This window comes from Pogona vitticeps, chromosome 3 (genome assembly GCF_051106095.1).
Source record: "Pogona vitticeps strain Pit_001003342236 chromosome 3, PviZW2.1, whole genome shotgun sequence".
NCBI classification, from domain to species: domain Eukaryota; kingdom Metazoa; phylum Chordata; class Lepidosauria; order Squamata; family Agamidae; genus Pogona; species Pogona vitticeps.
Window position 1 is genome coordinate 35622800 of NC_135785.1, and position 25401 is coordinate 35648200.

The following is a 25401-nucleotide window of genomic DNA, read 5'->3' on the forward strand; positions in this document are numbered from 1 at the left end:
AGCAGGAGGTAAAGATTTCCAGTTGTTTTCAGGGATGCTGAGGTTGGTTTTCTATGGAAAATTCTGCTAAACTGACACATTGTGTTCTAAATTGTTAACTTGGAAGCTCTATTTTCTGGCTTAGATGCTATGGAGCTGGAGTGCTTTGTCAGGCTTCTTGTTTTTCTCACTCTGTCAAAACTGGAAGCAAAGTACTACGTCTTTCTTTTCTCTGTCTCTGTAGAAGGTTACTCATCTCTATAAAGAGGCTAAAGGTAAGTGAATGTGAAAGCTGTTCTCAAAGTTGGACTATGCTGTGGACAAGAACTCAAATACATATTTGCTGCCAGCTCCTTGTTAAAAACAAATAAGAATGTTGTGGGGGGCGGGAATTTAAAATATATATTTTGTGCAGTCCTTGGGAAGAATAGGCATATCCAAATCAGGTCTCCCCACCACACTCCCAAGATAAGCCATTTTACTCCTATACATCACGATTTAATTCTCATTATATATTCTATAATTGTTTGTTTGTTTGGACAGGTAGCCACTGTTCCCTGGGAAATAAGAACATTGTACTTGTCTGTTTCTGAAGATGCAGAGCAAAAAGCTGAACATCTGTTTGTTAAAGAGGTATGTTCACATTGATTTCCTTGATCAGAAATGTGCACCATTTTAACAGGTGAGTTTATGTCTTGTCTTGTTCCAAAAGGTTAAACCAGGGGTCTCCAAACTTTTCAGTATGAGGGCCACATCTTATTTGCAAAGACAGTTTGGGTGGTGGATTGCTTGGGTCCCTTTTCCTATGTTTGGGCCTGATAAAAAGGCAAAGCAGGCCAGATGTGGCCTGCGGACCATAGTTTGGAAATCCCTGGGTTAAACAACACCTTCATAAACCAAAACTTTGCACTCCAACAAATCAAATAAATAACACTTTTTTGTAGTCTTTTTAAAAGCTCTTCTTTATAAGTATTAACTTTCACACCTGATTGATTCACTGCTTCAAATATTTAAGCAGTATTTTGGATGCCTTGTAAGATTTGATGCTCTGCTCTTTTGATGTGCTCACTAATTAATCATGAAATATTGCCATATTTAAAATCCCGCCCCCTTTGGAAAGCAGAAGCATTGAGGCATGGTTGGATCTGGGAAGTGATATAGAAACTGATTTGCTGCTGCTGATAACCATGGTGAAGAAGAAGACCATGTAGCAGGGAATTTTCAGTGCAAATTATTTGTTTCTGAAACTGAAAGTAGGTTTCTAGTCACTTCTAGTTTCAGCAAGAGAGTGAAATGCAGGCTATGTCTGTTACCAAGAGCTGTAAAATGGATCTTAGATCTGTTGAAGATGCTGACTCCTGGTTTAGATAGATATGCTTATTCTACATAGTCACGTTGTTTGTTCTGAACCATTGAAAATCGTACACTAAAGTCAAGCAGAGAAAAGATTAAGTCCTTAAACTTAAAAAAACAACAACCAAATGAATGTGTTACCTGAGCAGTGATCCAAACAAATTTAAGTCCATGAGGTCTGATCCAACTACTGTAGTACTCATGCAGTTTGTTTGTTGATTTGCAGCCACAGTATCCCAAAACAAAACATTTCTTTGGAATGGATCAACAACATCCAATATTATATTACGAGCTTGTTGTAAGAGAACATTGTATGTGAATGTCAGCAGAGTGTATTCTCCTCATGCAAACAATTTCTAGACCCACAACCATGACTTCCTAGTGGCAGTGCTCTTCCCCTGCACAATGCATGAGCACTGCAATGTGCAAACTGGATCATTATGCTGAAGAAAGCTTTTGTATATAGTTTCATTTCTACCTTTAGTTTTAAAAGCACAAGGGAAATTGATTATTCCCAAATCACTCTTAGCTCATGCTATTTATTTTGTTGTTGCTGTTTATCATTTATATTGCACTTTTAATTTCAAAAGTGTTTTTCAATTTATATTGTGTTCACCCTTATGATACAAATACCAGTCTCTTGCCATATAAGACATGAGACATTCTAGAAAAGTTGATGCATCTGGCTGAAACACTTCCTCACTGTGGGTTTTCTCCACTGTGGTTTCTCCAATGCAGCCTTCCTTTCCACCCCCAACACTGGCACCGCAAATGTCTTGAATATAAGAGTGACATTTTTATAAAGAAGTTTCCTTCTTAAAGTTAAGTTACATCCTAGTGTTCTGTGATCATAAACGTGTTCTAGGAAACATGCAAGAGAACAATACAGTATTTCTTAAGTATGCAGGATGGGGAGGAATCACATTATAATTGATCTTTACAAGGGAGACCACTCAAAATTTACATGTAATAGCTTAGACTGCAATTCATGGTTTCATCATCTATTGAAGAAAAGAAAAAAAAAGATAAGTCAGCCAGGAGGAATACCTGGAGGCAAATTGCCACTAATTAACAAGAGGTTGGTTGCATTTCTGGCCCAAGAATGCAACCTGCACTTTTTCAATGAGCAACAGTTCACTGCCCTGACTTATGCAGTTTCCTTTATGCAAGCATAAATGGGCTATTCAGCAAAACATTCAGAGGTACAAAGCTTTAAATCTATAATTCTGTGATTGTGGGCTCCCACAATGAGCTCCCACTTTTCATCTGTGTGCCTCTTAAGTTTTTGCTTCCTGCTGATACTCTCAAATAACAAGCTTGCAATATTTTTTTCACTGAGTGTATTTTTTTTTATTATTAGTACCCTTAAACTTACATTCCATTCATAATTAATGAGGCTTAAGCTTCACTCAGTTGTTACTTATTTTATTCTCAGCAAAAAACAAAACAGATGCAAAATACAGAGAGAGAGAGACAGAGAGAGAGAGAGAGGAGCATTTAACACATTTGCTCTCCTTTGTCACGTTCTCCATGCAGTGAGTAACATATCTGAAGGGGAGAATGGTCTTGCATGTGTGTGGTGACTGTACATGAACAAGAATCGTGGAAAATGGGGTTCTTATATTTAAAACCCTGCATACGAGCAGAAACCTCTCACCTTCAGAGACATCACTCTTTATATGGAGAAAGTGACAATGGAGAGGGAAACTAAACACTCCTTTCCAAGCTGCAAGTATTGAACAGGGCTATAGTTTGTGCTGATGGTGAAACCTTTATGCCTGCATGTTCAGCACTCATCATATCTACCTGAGAAAGCTGATACTAGTGTTTGCCCATGGGAGGAACCTATAGTTTTTTTAACACCTTACTCAGAAATCGGCTTCCTTTGTGACCACTGGATCTTATTCCAGTATTTGGTGAGTGGGACTACCTGTCATTGTCCCTTCCATACTTTATTTCAGCACATATGTGGGAGATGTGTGTACTCCCTTCCAAGGCTGGACAGGGTGACTTATCACTACCCCCCACAATTGCTAGTTCATCCTGTCCCTTATTGCAGAATTGTCAGCATGGGATGTCTTGGGGGTCAGCAGTAGGGATGTAGGAAAATTGGTGGCCCTACATTGCTGAAACAGGTGTCTGATCTAGAGAAGGAGCCCTCTCCGTCCTTTGTGGTGAGACTGCCACCATTGCCAGTGCTGCTGGTATGGCTGCTGATGGTATTCCACATTCATCCATCAGTTCCAGACTAGGGCATAATTGATAAGCTGTTCTGCAGGGTGCTGCTTCCTATCTGCTCCCTCAGAGTGGGGGAATATGTTTCTGGAATCCACATCAAAAACATCAAAACTTTTAATACAGGAGATTGCCCTTTAAGAAGGGGGCAGCCAAATTGCAGTCTAGAGGCCATATATGTATTCCCCTAGGCCACTAGTGATGACCTTCAAGATATCCCATGGTGAGGAGTCCACTCTCTGGCATCCTTTGGGGGAGGGCCTTTTTACAAAAGTGGAAGTGGCCACTCTTAAAAACAGGTAGAGATGGGGACTTAGAAAATAAGCCACTTCACAGGCCAGTTTAAAAATCATAGGGGAAATGATCTGTCTCTTCCTGTCTTAAAGTTTACTGATGAAACCTGAAATTAGTGAACCAAGTCTTTCCAGTGGAAAGAGATTCACTTATTCAGCTTCATTTGTGTAGCTCTGAAGGCTGCTAGATAAATCTTTCCCTGACTTACCAGGATCTTTGGAAAAAGGGTAGGCGAGGAACGCTGAAACCAGAGTCTCAACTGAGTAGCAAGACCAGTACTGGTTTTACTGCCTTTATTGGAAAGAGAAGGAGTTTCAGAGAGGAACATGACATTATTTGTAGTTGGAAATTATTGCAACCTGGCAAGCTATAGCTCAGGCCAGATGCTTCCATGGAGCGAAAAGAAGTGTGAAAGCCATGGAGATGGAATTATGATTTCACTGAAAATCTTATTGCAAAGGAAGTATGGCAGAGTTAAAGGCCTGAAACTTTTTCCCTTCTTAAATAGTAAAACATATGTTCCTTTTTCCATTTCCATGTCTATGTATAGTAAATTAAAAAGGCCTCCAACACAAAGTATTTAGCAGCGCTCTCATGCTTTTCTGTCCTCTGCTATGGCTGAATACTGTCAAAGTTCATTAATGGGGATATTTGTATCATCAGCATTTTTTTTAAAGGCACATGTATGAATGTTGTATTTAATGTTTTTACTACCCTTTTTTAATTACAAATTTTTAATATGATATTTACTTTTTTAAAGTATTGTAATAATTTATTGTTTTAGCTTTTAATATTGTTTAATATTGTAAGCCACCTTGGATTCGTATAGGAGAAATGTCGCATATGAACATTTTAAACTAATAAATAATAATAAATGACATCCCATTCTACTTGCACATATATTTCAATCTCCTCATCTTTTCTTTTTAAAAAATCTTCCACTTACAATTGTCACAATATTTTCCATATCCCCATAGTTACCTGGTTTGATAGATGGCACTGATATATATGAAGGAAAGTTTCACACATGTTCACACAGTCGGAGAATGTAAAACCTGACCTCATGACAATTTCCTCAGATTTTTGAAACTGTCATAACTGATCACCTGTAATATACAGTGGTGCCTCGCTTGACGATGTTAATTCGTTCCAGCGAAATCGCTGTAGAGCTAAATCGTCATCAAATGAAATAAAAAAACTATTGAAATGCATTGAAAACCATTCAATGCGTTCCAATGGGCTGAATATCTGCTCGTTCAGCAAAGGTCCTCCATACGGCGGCCATTCTTTGGTGCCTGTAATGCGAGGAATCCGTCCCTAACACAGCGGGGAGCCATTTTCTTCAGCCGGTGGCCATTTTGAAACCCGACGACCAGCTGTTTGCTGATCATCGTAAAGCGAAAAATCGGTTCCCGAAGCAGGGAACCGATCATCGCTAAGCGAAAAAAACCCATCTAAACATCGTGAAGCGATCTTAAAAGTGATCGCAAAAACTTCAACGTTAAGCAGATTCGTTGTAGAGCCGGGTAATCGTCCAGCGGAGCATAACTGTATTTGTATTACATGAACTGTAATACTTATTCTGGAATGTATACAGTGTTGTCTCTCTTATTTAAGGCCTGCTACTACACTTATTCTAAAATGTTAACATTTTACAAGTTCTGTATGTGACTATTCCCATACACCATGAGAACACCCAAATATTAAAGTACAAATGCTAGCTGTGCCATAAGCCGTAAATGAACAGGGTATCTAAGTGGAGTTTCACTGCTTGACAAGAATGTTCTTCAGTAAATTTGCGTTCTTTTCTAAAACCTTTACTCTGTAGCTCAGTTGAATTCCTTTGTGTTGTCAATCCATCAAAATGAAATGATCCATTTCTTGTACTGAGCTGTAGTCTAGTCAAGCATGAAGTAGCACAGGTATGCTGCAGGAAGAGATTTGGAAATACCACAACTTCTTTGTCAGAACAAAGAAAGGGAAAGGTTTGCAGGAATACTACATCTCATGGGTGGTCGGAAGCAGAATAACAAACCTCAGCTTATATCTAACCTTTCATATCAAGTAGCAATTACACCCCATCTCAAATCAAGGTTCAGTAGCTGAAAGGTTGTTCTGAATGTTGTTCTGAAATAAAAAAATCTTACAGGTATTTCTCCTCATCCCTATCAGTAATGAAATAAAGCAGCTATTGATTAAGTGACAGATCAGTTGTTACCCTTTTATGCTGTCCAAAACTCAGTGGCTCAGTGAACTGTAGGCCTGAGTCAGAAGTTTGATTTCTCCACTGTGCCTCCAAGGAGACAAACTAGCCTGTGTAACCTTGGCCAAACTGCTCAGTCCCCAGAAGAAGCCAATGATAAACCAGTTCTGAGTACTCTGTATCAAGAAAACCCTGGAAAAGGTCATCCTAAGGCAGATTTAACTAGACAGTATGTAATTAATATTATTACAATTATAAAATATTTTGCTTGAGACAGTTGCCATACTTACCATACCAGCTTGGTTACATGATATTGCTCCTTTATTTACTTCTATACATTTAGCAGGACAAATAAGCTGCTGCCATGCCTTTCTTCCTTCCATATTAAGAAAGATTAACTGAACCTAAGCTGAGATCTAAATTAAGCTGAGGACAGTTTCCAGCATTGGTCGGCAAGAACTTACAGATCCCAGTTTTACTCCCAGAAAAGCTGTCAGAACATCATTTATTTATTTATTTATTTATTTATTTATTTATTTATTTATTTATTTATTTATTTAATTAATTAATTAATTAATTAATTAATTAATTAATTAATTAATTAATTAATTAATTAATTAATTAATTAATTAATTAAAATATTTTTACCCCACCTTTCTGCTTAAAAGGACCCATTGCGCTATTTGGCCTCTTACATCTTATCAGAATGATATGGACAAACTCTATGGCTGCTTTTTAATAATGTGCATGAGAGGTCTGAGCAATTTCAGAAAATAACCTTTTCCCCATTAATACGATTTATAGTGCTTTGCCTAGTTTACAAGCAGGTTGACTAGCAACAGGTATTATCCTGGAACATTTTTTAATACTTCCAAGGGCACTATTTATTTGATTATTCTATTTATACCCCTCCTATCTGGTCATACACTATTAGCATGTGTACATTTATGGCAGAATTTATTCAGTTAATTCTTCTTATAACATGCCTTTCAAGTTTAAGCCAAACTGTTAATATTATTTGAATATATCTTTTGTCTTGTTTGCATTATATGAATGCAGCTCTTTCAACTAATTCATAGGTCAAAGAACTGTGTTTGGTTGTGTGTCAACTCTGCATCTATTTACAGAGGCATAAGTGGGTAGGGTGTACTATTGAGAATTAACTCTTTTGGCCCTCCCCTGTGGCCGCCACCACCACATTCTTTTAGATATAATGACTCGCAATAAACATACCAGAGGAAAACAAGCAAACTAGCTATTTCTTTAAGACTGTACTTCTTGTCAATGTGCCAGGCAGAGAATGAATGAAATGTGGGATCTCTTCTGTCTCCAGTCCAACTCCCTGAATGAGCTTTTCACTGGTTTACATGGTCATGTATTCACAATGCTGTAAATCAAAGAAACACTTATCATGGACCAGATATTCACTGAGCGTACTTTAGAAAAATGTAAACTACAGAAATAGAGTGTTTATCCTCTTGTTAATCAACATACAGGAGACTGATCATCTTCTGAAGCAAAATATTATCAGAATGCCTTGAGCTGTTTTGGAAATTTGATCTGAATACCATGATAGCTACTTTGAATTAAGAATGGGCTTTTGCACTAAAGTAAGAAATTTGTGGTGGTGCTGTGGGCTAAACCGCAGAAGCCTGTGCTGCAGGGTCAGAAGACCAAGCAGTCGTAAGATCGAATCCACACGACGGAGTGAGCGCCCGTCGCTTGTCCCAGCTCCCACCAACCTAGCGGTTCTAAAGCATACAAATGCAAGTAGATAAATAGGGACCACCTCGGTGGGAAGGTAACAGCGTTCCGTGTCTAAGTCGCACTGGCCATGTGACCACGGAAGATTGTCTTCGGACAAAACGCTGGCTCTATGGCTTGGAAACGGGGATGAGCACCGCCCCCGAGAGTCGAACACGACTGGAGAAAAAAATTGTCAAGGGGAACCTTTACCTTTACCTTAAGAAATTTTATTCCCTTTTTTTTTTACTACAATATCCAGAATCCATTAGGTAATACACCCAGAGACCATGCTGGCCAAAAGATTCCAAAAGTTTTAGATCAGAAAAGTAACTTTTCCAAGCTCTGCTTTTGGGCATAGATTAACAATTTTAAGTCTTGCTTTTCAGATTATTTGCAACAGAGTGAGAGAATGATTTCATTTGAAGAAACAACCTATGTGGTGCGCCTTTGTTGTTGTTATTTCCTAGTTACAGTCTTAGAATTAATTCGGTTGCTATGTTCTTGTGGCAGAGACATCAGGCAGTGAGCCAAGAGAAATGGAATCGTAGCACATAAATCAACTTGCTGTAATGCTAAGCACACTTATGGTTAGAGAGTGGTATATTGCTTTTTAACACGATACACATTTATTCATACTTGCCATCTAGCTTTGACCATAACGGACAGGATTTGATTTAATATTTATTCTCCTAGTGATTTAGGTATCGATGGGTTATTCATTAATGTTTCCCTTCATTAACCAGAATTATTTGAAAGGAATTGAACTGTACTGCAATAACAAAATAGTCTGAAATTATCAGTGTTGTACATATTTCATGGCATGGATGTTTCACACTCTTCGACAGGGAGAAAGCTTCCTCTGTGGCTTCTGTAATGAGCTGTGGGTATCTCCTTGTGACGATATGTGGGATGTAAAGGTTTTTTTTTTTAAGTGAATGAAAGATGCTTCATCCTATTAGAGATTTCAGAATGAGCAACAAAACCAAGTCATCATCTGGAAAATATAAACTATAGAGGTTTGAGATAACTGGGCAGTTCTGCTTCAGAGGAAAATATATGTTCATTTAGCTGGCTGGATCTGACTGCGGAGCCAGATGTTGGAAGTGTGATTCCCCACCATGCCTCCAGGGAAAAAAGCCAGCTTGTGTGGCCTTGGGCAAGCTGCGCAATCCCAGGATGCCCTCAAAAGAAGGGAATGGTAAATCACTTCTGAGTATGCTCTGTCTAGATTCTAGAATACACTGAATAGGGTTGCCACTAGTCAGAATTGGCTTGGCGCCACATATGATGATGATTAAATACATTTATTGATAGTGTTATCCACAACCATTAATAGAATTGTAGTTTTGTCACTCCCTTCAGTGAACTGTAAGGATTACAGCATTTGGAAAGCAAGGTGGATATTGTTGCTAAAGCAGGAATGCTTAAAAGTCTTGAATTTGCAAGGGCAATGGAATTAGATTCTTAAGAAAGTAAACGGCAGTTATAATACAATAATAGGGAGATGGAGCTTGCTTTTCAGAAAATACGCATACGCTAAGGATTGTTGTTTTGTGGCTGCTTACCTGCCTCTCTCTACAGTCGTCATTCTGTACCCATTTACTCACACTTCTGTGAGTACAGTGGACCCTCTACTTACGGAATTAATCCGTATTGGAACAGTGGCTGCAGGTTGGAAAGTCTGTAGGTCGAGTCTCCATTGACCTACAATGCATTGGAAACCGATTAATCCGTAACTGGCCATTTTTGTTCCATTTTGGTTTTTTTCTGGTCTGTAGGTCGATTCTCCGGCTGCAAGTCGAACCTAAATTTTGTGGCCAGAGAATTCTGTAACTCAAAAAGTCTGTAAGTCAAGCCGTCTGTAAGTCGAGGGTCCACTGTAAAAAAAACCTCAACGCTTAACTAGGATCGAACGACTGGGGCTTTACCACAGCACTCCAAAATTTAGATAGCACTAAAATCTAGAGATAAACCTACTGGTCTTAGGAAGATAAACACCACTGCATCCCAGCCATATTCCATTTCTTTTCTTTTTAGAAATTATAAGCCTTTTCTTTTTTTGTAGATGTACCACATGCTCCTTCTCCTTTTTGCTGAGGGCCCTGCATCCATGTCTCAGAGTGGCGTGAGTGGGAGCCAATGACATTTGTCTCAAATGCTGGAATTAGTAGCGACAGCTCTGCTAGCCAGTAGATGGTCCTTTATTTTGCCAGGATTTTCATGCACGGCCATTAGCTTGCACTGAAGACACGGCTAGAGCAGGAAATTGGTTCATATTTTTCCTCCAGTGAGGCAGCCCACATGCAGTGATGAGTGTTGAGCTCTGATCTGAAAGTTCATATGCCACTTGGTTCACACACTCATGCATAGACATTCATACACATTAACTCTGCTCAAATACACCTGTAGAAGTTGCTCATCTGCAACTATCTAAGCATAAGCAGAGCCTGGAGCAATTATCTCCAGTGGAGTTAATCACCTGTTAAGATGATGAGGGGCAGCACAAGAGATTAATGTGCACAGAGACTACATATGTGGATTACAGCTGATTTGTTGTACTGAATATTTGAAGATGCATGGTAGCTAGAAAAATCCATTGCATGTACTACATAGTTTAGAGGGGCGGGGTAGAAATCAAATCGATGGATGGATGGATGGATGGATGGATAGATAGATAGATAGAGAGAGAGAGAGAGAGAGAGAGAGAAGAAGTTACATGTTTGGACAACAGTCCCCAAGTTACTTGAGCCAGGATGGCTATCCTGAGAGTTGTGGCCTGAAAAAGCAATGTTCCTCATCTCTGGCTTGGTGTATTTGTTACACTCACAAACATGCACACACACACACACCATTTGCACATCTGGGACTGCATCCAGAAAGTGATCACCGGCATGCAAAATATTGTTTCTGTGCATAGATCATTCATGTTGGATTGCAGTTGTTTCTTCTACTGAATCTAATTAACCTAACCAGTTTTTTCTTCTTTATTTTAGGCATGTAGATATTACAGTTCCCAATGGCATATTGTAGACTACAAATATGAGCAGTACTCAGGAAGTTTTAGAGATCTACCACGGTAAGAAGCATTTGTAGTTTTCTTTTTAAAGAGCACTCTTATGTCTTAATGTCTGTGTCAGACAACAGAACTGCCTCCAACCTCTGGCTAAGTCATTCAAGGGCACAATATGCAGAGCATTTTCTGTTACAACTATTATTCATTTTAGTTTTAATGAATTCATATCATTTCAATTAATCTACAATGGAATGAGTGGGAGTTGAGTGACAGCAATCTTTGATGAATCATGAGCAGAATTACATAGTTCATGCAGAACAGAATGGGCTGATGTGTGGCCAGGGGTTATTCCTATCATCCAGCTCACAGGGGGAAAAAATCTTTGGATGAATGGCAAATAAAGCCCCCAAATGTTAGGGTGGGTGGATGTAATGTTTCTCTAACATTGGCATAAATTAGGAAGCCAGTGTGTATACAGCTAAGCATCTTACATAGAGCATACTGCATGTTAATGGCTTGAACAGACAGTGAATGCACCCTTTTCTGTTCATTTGTTGTTCATTCATTGTTAATTAATTGTTGGGAAGTGTGGTTTCTTCAGTTAAAAAACTTCCTGGAATATTAGTACCAGAGGCAATGTAGAACTTTCACCTGGCACCTTTTCTTTGTACCAAAGAAGCAAACAAAAAAGAAAAGAAAACAATGGATGGCCTGTATGTGAAATTTTGTTTCTGTGCATGGATAGTTCATGCTAAATTGCACCAGTACAACAGCCAGTAGTGTAGTAGAGCCAGAGATCATGAAATCAAAGCCATGGGACTTTCTAGCAGTCCCATGACATCACTTGTAGTCCACCTTGGATCCTCTGACTTTAGCTGAAGTCCTCACAGTGCTTGGAAGAGAAATGTTGTTGCAAACTAGCCCTACTATAGGTGTTTGAATATCACTTGATCTTGAGTGATCTGGCTAGATGGCTCAGTGAGTTAGAGCATAAATAGTATTCGTATTATATTTGTCTGGAGTGAGCAATTAAGAGCCATGAACTTAACAAAGGGTTTGCTTCTCAATTGTTAGTATAGATTTATTCAGCTGCTTGCGTCCTCCTGAGCTCCCTTTATGGAGATGGGAATGGCTACTGTCACAATGATTTTGTTTGCTTCCAAATTGACCCCAACAACACTGGACGTAGCAAGATTTTAGCCCAGTCCTTTCTGACCAGTTTTATGCTTCCATGAATGAAAAAACTATGCCACTGTCTTCCTACAATTACAAGGGGCTTTCTTTATTGTAATTTCTGTATATAGTGTTCTTACAGAGACAGATTGAACTGAGACTAGTAGTGGGCTTTTTTTTTGTTTACATTTTGGTTGTTGGTTTTGTTGTTGTTATGTGTTGTTACAAGCTTCTTCCCTCTCTTTGAACATTTAAGAGCAGATCTTGAGTGAATAATTTTGCACTGAGATATTTCCCTGTTATCCAACCCTGTGAGTCAATGCCAAAACGTAATATTGCCCGCAGAGAAGATAGTAAGGAGTTCTGGGAATTATTTTTTTTAAAAAAATACTTATCTAAACTCTGATACACCCTCATCAGAGGATATTTCTTTATATCCTGAATAGCTTCCTCTTCCTTTTCTCTTCTGACTTTCTCATCTGAACCATTACTTGGAGGCTGATGTGCCCTTTGTGTCCTTTGGCTATCATGGGTTTCCTCTACTATTGTGAAGTATGTAATGCTCTAGTGCTATATGCGTAGAGTTGCATGTGCAAAAGAACCACTATAATGTCTGTCATAATGAAGAAGCCTATAGGCTTGTTGTGAAAGGTTGTGTGTGTACATGTTTGGAAATGGTCTTCCCTGTAACAGAAATAATAACAAATTTGTGACCCAGGAGGAAAATGCCATCCCTGAAGCAAGATATTTATCACCATCTGTGGATATATTGAAACTAAATCCTAGACAACCAGGAGTAATTCCATTTTTAATACAAATCAAAACCTGTTACTGAGATCTACATGAATCTGAATGGGGTGGTGATGTCATTTTGCTTGCATGATTGAAACTTTGAAGCACGGCAATGGAAGGATTCAATTGTTTCCTTCCCTCAAGGCTTATTGTGTTAGCCAGTTAATTGTTTTATACACATTCATGGAGGGCATATAGATTGTTGGAGGAGCCAGCTGTACTCTGCTGTGATTTTCAGTAATAGGGAACTTTTTTTTCTGAAAACATTTCTGCAAGGAAGTAGGCAAGTGATGTAGACTTAAGGGGCCTATTCACCCTTTCGTTTTTGTCCTATAAATCGAGAAGTAACATGTCAGAGAAGTATTTGGTTCCTAATATTTATATTTATATGAGTCATCCTGTGTATGTAGCCACTAGTATACTAGATGTTCCATATATAGCTGATTTTTGACAGTTTTAATAAATTATATTTTCTCAGTCTCTCATTCACACACACTCACACACAGATGTGCATGCACGCGCGCACACACACACATATGCACGCATACACAAATGTATGCTACCACAACAAACACATTTTGTGACATTTTTAGCTTTGAAAAAGTTAGCAGTTAAGCTTGGGCAAATTTCATTGTTCCTTCAGTAGTGCTGGAATATTCATGGCTAATTATTCATTACAGTACTAAGAATTAACACTGTAATGTGAAAAATATCAAGTTTAGTGTCTATGGGTGTTGTAAGTTTTTCGGGCTGTTTGGCCATGTTCCAAAAAACAGCCCGAACAACTTACAACAACCATCAGATCCTGGTTGTGAAAGCCTTCAAGAATACTTTGGTGTCTATCTTGGGCTTTTTTCAAACATCAAATAAGAGAAAAATACTATCTTTCCCCCTTACAGTCAGTATTATAAAATTATACATTTACATGTATTTACCAAAGCAAAAGTAAATTGAGCAAGATAATATGATTCTAAGCATATTTACTGAGAACTAGCTTAAGTAGAGAAAGGAAAACATATTTACTTTCAGTTGTGGAACTTTAATTCAGATTAATGAAAATATATATATAAAAGAAATTGCAGTCTCAGCCATCTTGGGACACTAAAATTCACCATGCTGGTTGCATGGTCGGAAAAGTCAGGAAGAAAAGTTTACATGCCTGCTCAGGTCAAAAGTCACAGAAGAAGAAAAAGAGCAAATAAAACAACCAGAAGCAAACAAACAGAAAGAGACATTGGCTTGCCTGAAGCCCATTGTATACTCATTGTTTTCAGCTGTAAATATTGTCTTTCAACGATGTAAACTGCCCTTGGTCCTTTTTAGGGAGAAAGGTGGGGTAAAAGTATTTTAAATAAATAAATAATCAGTATGTAGTAGCAAATAATAAAGTGAAGGGTCAGTCTAGTTTGCATAAATGCTTGGTTTGCTTCTTCACCTATGTCGTATGAAAGGCTGCCTATAAGATGGTCAAGGTGGCTAAGAGGCAATGCACAATCATTGCAATAAATGGGAAAATTATATTTTGAAACTATGTTGAAATAGTCTCTCTGACTCTGCATAGCCAGTTTTTGAATCACAGATATGGGGGACCTGTAACACAGGGTTGATGGCAAATTTACATCCAGCTTAAATGTCCCTAGGAAAGAGGAATATATGATTTTCTCTTAGACTGAGAAACACCTATTACTTTTGGGACATTTGTTTCGATGTTTAGCTTTCCTGCTTCTTTGCAATTTCTACTTGTTTTGGCCAGAATCCTGTTGAATAGCTCTGAAGATGTAACTTGCCTGTGGTAGCTACAGTAGAAATAGTTCTGCTGGCACATTGCACAGCTGGCTGCCATGGGAATCACACAACTGATTATGCAATCAAATTGCGCAAATCTGTTGCACAAAGTTACATTGGTGTAACTTTATGTTACAGTGCAATCAACTGGATTCCAGCTGCTGGTTCACTGCCTTTCCCTATGAAGCCATAGAAGGTTTGTGAAAATGTGTTTTTTTCCAAACAGATTTGAGCAGGAGAATGCCACACTGAATCAGACCCTATATTTCTTATTAGGCAAGCAGTAACATCCACTACAGAAAAGGAAGACTTATGATTGCCTGCATTTACAACTGCCTTTAAAACACCCACCCACATACACATTTCTCCATTATACATTATGAAGATAAATTTTCATGTATTTGTTTCTCCTTAGATATGAATGGAGACCAGAAAAACTCTCTTCGCATTCCTTTGAAATTGATCACGAAGATATTGACAAGGATGAAGTAAGCATTTCTCTCCCTTGCACCAAAATACCCTTCCCCACCAATGATGACTTAGTCCTATATTTGGGGGCAAATGTTCTCTTTCAAGAGGAACATAGTGGAAACAAACATCTTTTGTCATTCTGTACTAACAAAACAAAAAAAATAGATCTGCACTGAATAGTCATCAAAAGATTATTTGTGCTCATAAAAAGATCCCCCCCCCCGATATAGCCTGCTTTGATGTTTTCAACTCTCTATAACAAAAGCCAGTATAATATTGACAATGTTTTTCACACAGGATACAACATCCCACTCATCTTCAAAAGGAGGTGGTGGTGGAGGAGGGACAGGAGTTTTTAAATCTGGCTGGCTCTATAAAGGCAATTTCAACAGCACAGTTAACAACAGCATTACAGTTCGGGTAAGAAACATATATACTTACACACACACACACACACAATCTCCTTTTTGAATCCTATGGCTTTACATATCAGGACATAATAAAAATCAACTGGTCCTTAACGGGTCTGAAATTTAGGTAAGTGCAACCTCACATGAAACCGTGCAATGATTTATCTTATAAAAATAAAGCCAAAATAGAGAGGCCATGTGTAAAAAACTAAGAACACTTCTACTGCTTCCATAGGAATTAAGAGGTTGGTCTGACCTTGGGGTGAATTTGCTTTGACATCCACTTCTGGGAAGAATGTCTTCCATCTGTGAATAATCTTCCTCACTGTAGAGTGATGGACTTTACATTGTTTTGAAATGGCCTTAAAACCCTTCCCAGATTGATAGGCAGCAACAATTGCTTCTCTACAATCATTGATGTGTTTCTTCCTCAGCATTGTGTTAACAGATACCTGAATGCTTCAGACCACCAAACTGATAAAACTTTGGCTTTTATAGAGGTGGTCACACTTGCTGATGATCAGTTACTCAGGGGCATTTGGTTAGCAGGACCTGCCTGCTACTTAGCCTCTTAATTCCTCTGGAAGCAGTAAGGGTGTACTTAGTTTTTTATATCAGGAAAAACTTCTTAACTGTTAGAGCATTATGACAATGGAAACAATTACCTCAGGAGGTGGTGAGTGCTCCAGTGCTGGAAGCATTCACAAGAAAATTGGACAACCATCTGTCATATCTGCTTTGATTTGGATTCCTGCATTGACTTGATGGTCTTATAAGCCCCTTCAAGCTCAATTATTCTGTGATGGCTGATGTCATTATCCACCAAAAATGTAAACATGAGAATGCTTTTTGTTGTTGCTTCATTTAAATTCTTTCCTCTGAATGTAACATCCATTAGAAACAATTTACAGTGTAGTCAATCCTATTTTCTTTTCACATAGTCATTCAAAAAGCGCTACTTCCAGCTGACACAATTGTCAGACAACTCATACATAATGAATTTTTACAAAGATGAAAAGATCTCAAAGGAACCTAAAGGTTGCATCTTTTTGGATTCCTGCACAGGGGTTGTTCAGGTAAGCCAGCATTTTGTGCTCTTTTTAAATATATTTCTTACCTGCTATGTTTACAAAAGATGGCTGGATAGCTCGGTGGTTTAGATATCTGGCTGTAGATCCAGAGACTGTGAGTTCAGTTCCTTAACCTGTGTGGCCTTGGGCAAGCTGTCCAGGGCACCCCCAGAAGAAGGGAATGAAAATCACTTCTGAGTATTGTCTATCTGGAAAATTCTGAAAAGTGTTGCCAAAAGTCAGAATTGGCTGGGCAGCACCTGATGGTGATGATACATAGTTATAATACACATATGTATGTATAAGCATATACATATACATGTGGTTTTCAAATTGATCAAGACTGGGTTTTTTTTGAGAAATAGATAATATGTTTATTGACAGCTGTACGCCTACTTGTTCCTGAATATGTGAAGTTTTTTAAAAAGCTAATTTAGATTGTACTGGAGGTTTTCTTTTGAGTTGGAGGTCATATATTGGCTAAATTGGAAGGAAGTCTAGGAGCAGTGAGTCATCCAGATTCGGTAGTTATGACATACAGTATGTATAGAAATCCAAATGTGTAGAGTATCTTAGGCAAACAGAAAACCTGCAATTTTGGGGGGTTTGGTTCACAGTATTGATTGTGATGAAAGCTTTGTGTGCGACAGGTGCTTTGGCTGCTAGAACTATGTTTTTTACTCACAATATATCTGTGGTTGCCCAAGCAGACTTCCTGGAGAATGTTTTGAGTTTTAAAGATGTACTATATTTATTTTTACTGAACAGAGGAAGTAGACTTCCAAAAACAGATTAAAACACTTTCTGATCCACCGCATTGCTTCTGACTCATTGCCGCATCTACCTTAGTTTTAAAGTCCATTCATCGATGTGTTGATTTCATTTGCTGTGTTGTACAACTGCTTTGTCTCTAGGGTTTTGATATTACTGTTCCTTTAAAACAAGAAGTATAGTCATTTTAAAATCATAAATTTAATTGCTGAAAAATAGGGAACTTCATAGATTCCCTATTTTTCAGCAATTAAATTGCTGCTCTCAGTGATACCAAAAAATGCCTCTGAGACAACACATATGGAACGTGTTCAGCTTCCTCTCATGCCATGCACAAAGGGTCCAGGACTCACCGCAGTACAGAAGTATGATCAGGACATAGTCTCTATAGACCTGGATCTTGGTATATGCCGTCAGCTTCTTATTAAGCCATACACTCTTTGTGAGACTAGAGAACATGGTAGCTGCTTTGCCAATGGGTTTATCCAACTCAACATCTAGAGAGAGGGTGTCAGAGATCATTGAGCCAAGGTATACAAAGTCATGAACAACCTCCAATTCTTGCATAAAGATGGCAATAGAGGAAGGTGAGTCCACGGCCTGGCCCATGACTTGTGTTTTCTTCAGGCTGATTGTTAATCCAAAGTCTTGTCAGGCCTTGCTAAAATGATTCATGAGTTGTTGGAGGTCTTCAGCAGAGTGGGCAACAACAGCTGCATCATCGGCAAAGAGGAAGTCCCGCATGCATTTCAGCTGGACTATGGTCTTCGCTCTCAGTCTAGAGAGATTAAAGAGCTTTCCATCTGATCTAGTCTGGAGATAGAGACCTTCTGTTGCAGTTCCAAAGGCAGGACAACGTTCCAAATAGAGTAGTCCTAGAATGAGCTGGAATTTTTAGCATGTATACATTACTGAAACAGCAACATCTATATTGGCTTGGGCATGTCGTAAGAATGACTGATGGTCAGATTCCAAAAGATCTCCTGTATGGAGAATTAGTGCAGGGAAATTGCCCCAGAGGGAGACCACAGCTGCGATACAAGGATATCTGCAAGTGGGATCTGAAGGCCTTAGGAATGGACCTCAACAGATGGGAAACCTTGAGCATTCAGCCTGGAGGCAGGCGGTGCAGCATGGCCTCTCCCAATTTGAAGAGACCCTTGTCCAGCAGGCCGAGGCAAAGAGGCAGTCCCGAAACCAGCCAAATCAGGGAGCTGGACAGGAGACAGATTGGATTTGTTTTCCTTGTGGATGGGATTATCACTCTTGAATTGGCCTTCTCAGCCACACTAGACGCAATTCCAAGTCCTCCATACAGAGCACATTACCATAGTCTCTCAAGACTGAAGGATGCCTAATCCAATAGAGAGAGCTAGAAGACACGTATACTAAATGCCAAGAGCAGCTGCTTTCTCAGAGCTTCCTTAAAACACGTGGCATTGCTTATGATCTGACTAATAGCACAAAATATCTTAGAAGTTAGTGGTATCTCAAGTCCTAAGGATGGATCCAGGTCTAGTCACAAAGGACATTTAAAGCATTTTTCTGTTATGAGATTTTAATTAGCCAAAATTGACTTAATCCCCATTAATTTCAGTGAGTATACTCCAAGTATGATAACGATGAATCCCAAACCGGAATTAAGATTGCTGGAAGAAATATCAACAACCTCCGATATGCAGATGATACCACTCTGATGGCAGAAAGTGAGGAGCAATTAAAGAACCTCTTAATGAGGGTGAAAAAGGAGAGCGCCAAAAATGGTCTGAAAAAATGGTCAAAAAAATTAATATCATGGCCACTGGTCCTATCATCTCCTGGCAAATGGAAGGGGAAGATATGGAGGCAGTGATAGATTTTACCTTCTTGGGCTCCATGATCACTGCAGATGGTGACTGCAACCACGAAATTAAAAGATGCCTGCTTCTTGGGAGAAAAGCGATGGCAAATCTAGACAGCATTTTAAAAAGCAGAGACACCACCTTGCCAACAAAGGTCCACATAGTCAAAGCTATGGTTTTTCCAGTAGCAATGCATGGAAATGAGAGCTGGACCATAAAGAAGCCGAAGAATTGATGCTTTTGAATTGTGTTGCTGGAGGAGACTCTTGAAAGTCCCCTGGACTGCAAAGAGAACAAACCTATCCATTCTGAAGGAAATCAACCCTGACTGCTCACTGGAAGGATAGATCCTGAAGCTGAGGCTCCAATACTTTGGCCATCTCATGAGAAGAGAAGACTCCCTGGAAAAGCCCCTGATGTTGGGAAAGTGTGAGGGCAAGAGGAGAAGGGGACAGCAGAGGACGAGGTGGTTGGACAGTGTCATTGAAGCTACCAACATGAATCTGACCCAACTCCAGGAGGCAGTGGAAGACAGGAGGGCCTGGCGTTCTCTGGTCCATGGGGTCATGAAGAGTCGTACATGACTTAACAACTAAGCAACAACAAATGATAACGTCTAGATCCCATCCTTACATCACAAAATACAAATATCCTTTAAAAAGTATTATATTGCAGTGTGCTCACAGATACACTTTCGAGTAAAACTATGGTCATGCAGGATTAACTTTTGGCCTATCCATTCTTGTTTGGTACCCTGTTTCCCCGAAAATAAGACAGGGTCTTATATTAGTTTTTGCTCCACACATTAGGGCTTATTTTTTAGGGGATGTTTTATTTTTTTTCATGTACAAAAATCTACATTTATTCAAATAGTCATGTCATCTTCTGGTTGCTGCACAATTGTGGAGGCCAGGATTTCACTTAACTAGGACTTTTTTTGGGGGTAGGGCTTATATTACTAGCATCCTGAAAAATCCTACTAGGGCTTATTTTCAAGTTAGGTCTTATTTTGGGGGAAACAGGTACTAGCTGATGTTCTTGGACTAAAACTTCCAGAAGCTTTCACCACTAACTCTACTGTCCAGGATTTCTGGGACTTCTAGAACATCTGAGGACTCAAGTTTGGGAACCACTGATCAAGACCCATTGTCTTAATGTCAGGATGCTCCATGAATACATGCCTGATGAAAATAATGTCCAGAAGTCTTGGGAAAGATTGTTTTTTACCAAATGGAATTTTGGAAGGTGAAAAGAAATTGTGCCAAGTGATAGTGTTTTGTAGACAGGAAGGGTCTTTCCATTTTTCTGACAAATAATTTGATGTATGGGTCAAACTGGCTGCTGGTTTACAGGGGAGCTAGTGACATTACACTTGTGGGCATAACAAACAGGACTTTGGCTACTTCGTTGCCCATTCATTCTGCTTTCTCTGCTATCTGCTAGACATTATATCAGGCCTAGGTTCATGTAATGTAGAACTAGAGTAGAAAAGAACTCTACATTCTGTAAAGTCTAAGTGTGTGCTGTGGTTATAAGAGATATATAATTCCAGGAGACACGAGACATGATCTAGGCCAACTTTGAATCTCTGTGCCAACATATATGATGTGGTGTTTTTGACATTTTTCCTGAATGCTGTAATGTTCAAGTTTAAATTAAATATGGAAGATAGCTAAATCAAAGGTCTGGTTTTGTTGTGGTAGCAGCAATAAAAAAAGTAAAAAGTAAAAGAAAAATATTTTCTTTATTAAATTGACCACAAAAGGAAATATTTGGCTAAAGATTTGAAAATAAGAAGACTTTGAACTAAATCTTATATGCCTGCCAAATCTTTGAAGTACATCTTATAAGTAGATATTGAATTCTCGCTGTTTTAGGTGTTTAAGAGTCAAAATGTGAAAACGCTTTCTGCAAAAAAAGAAGGAAAAGAAGAAACCTTGACAGTGTTCTGTCATTTAATTTTTATGACTTAGTAAGAATAATGGACATTGGGAAGTGCACAGGACATAAAACATCTGAATTAGTGACATTTGTTCCTTTTTTTCAATGCAGGATATTAGCATACATGTCTCACTATAGAAATACAGAGAATTATAGCACATTTGACTTGCTTCATGTATTTCCAGCCTCTTCTTTGTCTGTGAGAGTCATTGTTGGGAAGTGTTGAAAAGAGATTTTTCAGAGATCCATCCCAGAGATATGAAACTGACAAAGTGACCTTGAACTAGTCATTTTCCCTCTCAGACTGGCCTACCTCATAGAATTGTTTTGCAGAGGTGGAAGAGAGCCATGTAGAGATAGCTGTGAACTTATTGGAGGATCTGAATGTAAATAAGGAATAAACGTTACTGGCTACTAGTCTGTTTTAGGCACAAATAAAGTGCAGGTTTATGCTCTATATAGACAGTAGACTAAAGGACTCCATCTCCCCATCCTATATGGTCCTATGATTTTAAGGGGAGGCTTTTCTCTTTGTCCCATTGTACACAAATTCTTGGTGAGGACTTCAAAGAGAGCCTTCTTTGTGACTGCCTCGGGCAGAGGAACTCTTCTGAGGAAGGCAAGGCTGGCTTCCTCTCTGCTGTCCTTCCATCACAGTGAAATACTTTGGTCAGTGACTGGATACAGAAGAAGGTGTTTTTCCCCCTTTAAATATTGAGCACTATGCTTTTCTTTTTTCTTCCTGCTCTACTATTAAATGTCCTTAAAATAATTTGCCTGTATGTGGTTCCCCCTTCCCTCCTCCATTTTGCTATTAAATGCCTTTAAACTGTTTTAATAATTTGGTCTTATGTGCTTTCAATCCCATATGCTTTGACTGAATTCAGGTGTTCATCCCATCTGAGGCACATATGTAAGCTAGTCATGATAAAAGATGGGCACGAAACGAATCACAAAGCAAAAAGACCTACAAATTGGACCATGTTGTGGTTTGTTTTAAGGCACTTTGAAGAAATGTGCCTGCCGAGAACAAAATAAAACAGCAAACTATTATCGGTATTGGCAATCATATGCTTCATGATTTATGCAATTTGGGAATTCCAGGGACATAGAACAACCCCTGCATGAGTCTGAGATGCCAGTCTCACACCATGTTTTCCTCTGACTCTCCTCCTCACCCTCTCAAGATTGATGAAGATTGGATTTGGGACATCCAAGGTATAGCCCCCCAAAAAACAGGTTCACCCAGGAAATTGACCTGTTTTGGGGAATATAACTCAGACATCCCAAATCCAATCTTTGCCAAATGTGGAGGGAGTGTGGATGAGAGTCTGCGGAAGAATCACTGTGAGTCTGGCATCTCTAACTCCTGTGGGGTCCATTCTACCCCTCCCAGAAGTCCCAAATTGCACAAAAGGTCCATTTTGATGGAATGTTTGTGAAACTCCATAGTTCATGAATAGCGAAGAACCATGAATCATAATGAACTGCCATTTTCCTGGTTCATGCCCATTTCTAGTGATGACAAGAGTCACACAAAGAGCCAGAAATATTAGGCATTCTGATCCATTCCAAGATTTCAGTTTTAAGCTTAGTGGGCAATGCATTTCCTTTTATGTACCCAATCTTACCTTCAGCCCATATAGCTGTATTTGAGACAAGCAGAGGAATGGTAACATCCACAGGACTGGAGACTGGGGCATGACCAAACAACATCACTAGATGTTATTGATTCATTGCTCCACATGTCAGCCTGGGAACTTCCCTGTGCTTATAATTTTGAGCTGGCTTGCAGTCTGCATCTTACCTTCTTCCATTATGTTCCTTTAAGGGCTGGCTGGGGACTGTGGAGAAGGTTGTAGAAGTTCCCTGGCAGTCTATTTGAAGCGTAGGTTGACATTGTTCTGCTTTTTCTAGCTGAGGTTGACCAGGCTTCCTGGGCTAGCCCAGAGCTGAGCTCCTTTGTTACTGTGTCTATCTGCATGTGCACACTCATTAACTGGAAAAAATTACATGCCTCTAATAAAATTATTATTTTTTAAAAAATATGTGTTTCAGTTCAGTGTACAGAAAGAATATATTAAATGCAAAATCAGAGATATATTTCCACTATCTAAGCTATAGGCAGAACTCTCCAAAGGATAATGTATTTTTCTCATTACAAACATTATTTCTGAATCCCACCATGTGGAGAAATAAACAAGTTGTCATTCCTACCATGTTCACAACAGCTAGACATGGGCCCCTGGGTCTCAGGAGCTATCTTTCTGAGAACAGTTGTATGTGGGACTTTCCAGCATAGCTAATCTGAAAGCAGCTCTCAGAAATTAATTGACAAGAATTCAGTGTAACAGGAAATAACAGGATATGATGTGGTGGACCTGACTCGTGTGCATAAAGCTTTGCATATATGGGATCTTCTCTACAGCATTATATAAGCACAGGTTAACTGTTGTAGGCAAGAAAAATGCTGAGAGCACTTTATTTCGTATGGAACTTAAAGTCCATATTTGTACAAACCACACTGTGTGATATACAAAATGCTTTCAGGTACCCAGGGGGATTCATAGAACAAATAAAATGAGATAAAAGAAAAGAACAGTCTGAGTACATATGAAAAGAGGGATCCCTCGCCCTCTGAAAATATTTTTTTTTCTTGAAAATGTGGATAAGAGAGTCATTTATGTGGAATTCAGTGAAGTTAGGAGACACAGGCCAAAGGCTTTGAAGTAGCAGTAGCCCTTGAAAATACTTGCCAGATTTTACATTGATCTGATGGGATTCTGTTTGGATTTGCACTAAGGTAATTTTAAAAATCTGAACATTACGTTGTGTTTAGACAAAACACAGCTATATCACAAGTTCTCTAAGTACAGGTTAACAGGTCTGCAGGTATTAAGTAATATAATCCATTACTTTACAGTGGTGCCTTGCTAGATGATGATAATCCGTTCCACTGAAATAGTTGTTTAGCGAAATCATCGTCTAGCGAAAAGCATTTCCCCATTGGAATGCATTGAAACCTGTTTAATGCATTCCAATGGAGAAGAATCGTTGTTGTCTAGCGAAGATCAGCCATAGGAAAGCCGCTTTGCGAACCGCCAATCAGCTATTTAAATAGCTATCTTGCGAAGCTTAGGGCCCCAAAACACCCGTTTTGCGAGCACGGAGGGAGCTGTCAAAATTGTTGTCTAGCGAAAATTGGTTTGCGAAGCAGGGACCAAACATTGTCCAGCAAAATTCCCCCATAGGAATCACTGTTTTGTGAATCGCTATAGCGATTGCAAAAAGTCAATGTCTAGCGAAAAACTGTCATGCGGGGTAACTGTCTAGCGACGCACCACTGTATTCCATTTAAACTGGAATGACCTGAAGACTGGGAATATCTTGCAATGCTATTTTCTCTTTGGAAACTTATATGAAACTCTTCTGTGCAGCTCAAGCAAGCCTGTTGGTCCTAGTGCTTAAAATATGATACAAAAACCATATTAAAATACTGCTGAACATTAACCAAGATTAAAAACATTCCTTAAGTATCTCGCATACCTTAAAAACCCTATTAGAGCTGTCATATGTTGGGTGAAATTTTATGGTACATTAACAATAACTACATGAAATTAATCCAGTGTGGAAAAATATTACAGTGATTCACATAGCTTCTGAAGCCATTTATAACTCAAGCAACCAGACTCCTTACCATCTGAGGGTCTTATAATCCTATCAGAGACAGAAATATCAGGAACAAGCTCAAAATTATGCGACATTCTCATTGACTCTCAATATAGCTTATGGATGAATTCTAAATTGATTTGCGAAAGAGACTCAGAAGTATAAATAAATAATGAAATTCTGAATGGTATGTGGAATAAAGGCACATTTAATTTCTTCTAAATATGGGGAACATTGTATCAAAATTTCATATAACATTTAAGTTATATTAGCAAATATTTCAAGTTTAAAATGTTGAAGTCATTTTAAATGTAACATGAATTGAAATGTTACATTTATATGTGGTGGATTTGCCCTCCAATATACATGCTCTGGTCAGCCGTATTAAAAAAAAAATCAGTCTATCATAAAATCCCCTCTGTTAAGATTGCCTGCTACATTTAATGATGAAAATGAGCACCTCTTATTTCACAAGTAAATATATTTTCTTTCCTATTCTGTAGGAATAGAAATCTCTTTAAACTGGAAGGGAGGTACTAATTTATCAATGCATCATTGGAATCATTGGTTATTCAATGCAGTGTCAGCAGCAAAAATAACTTTCCAGATTAAATAAAATGAAAAAAAACACCACACATGCACAGAATAGATTATT

At 38.7% G+C, this 25401-nt stretch overlaps 1 protein-coding gene across 16 annotated transcripts in view; it reads left to right on the top strand.

The window, feature by feature from the left end:
• DOCK10 (dedicator of cytokinesis 10) overlaps positions 1–25401 on the top strand; it is a 222607-nt gene that overhangs the window by 104416 nt on the left and 92790 nt on the right. For all 16 annotated transcript variants that reach the window (XR_013542985.1, XR_013542984.1, XM_072995975.2 and 13 more), the window contains exons 3-7: positions 523–612; positions 10804–10886; positions 14989–15061; positions 15342–15464; positions 16396–16530. Coding sequence is in view for 14 of the 16 variants with exons in the window: in XM_072995975.2 (XP_072852076.2) it covers positions 523–612; positions 10804–10886; positions 14989–15061; positions 15342–15464; positions 16396–16530 (504 nt within the window). In the remaining 2 variants the exon portion in view is untranslated. The remainder of the gene's footprint in view (positions 1–522; positions 613–10803; positions 10887–14988; positions 15062–15341; positions 15465–16395; positions 16531–25401) is intronic.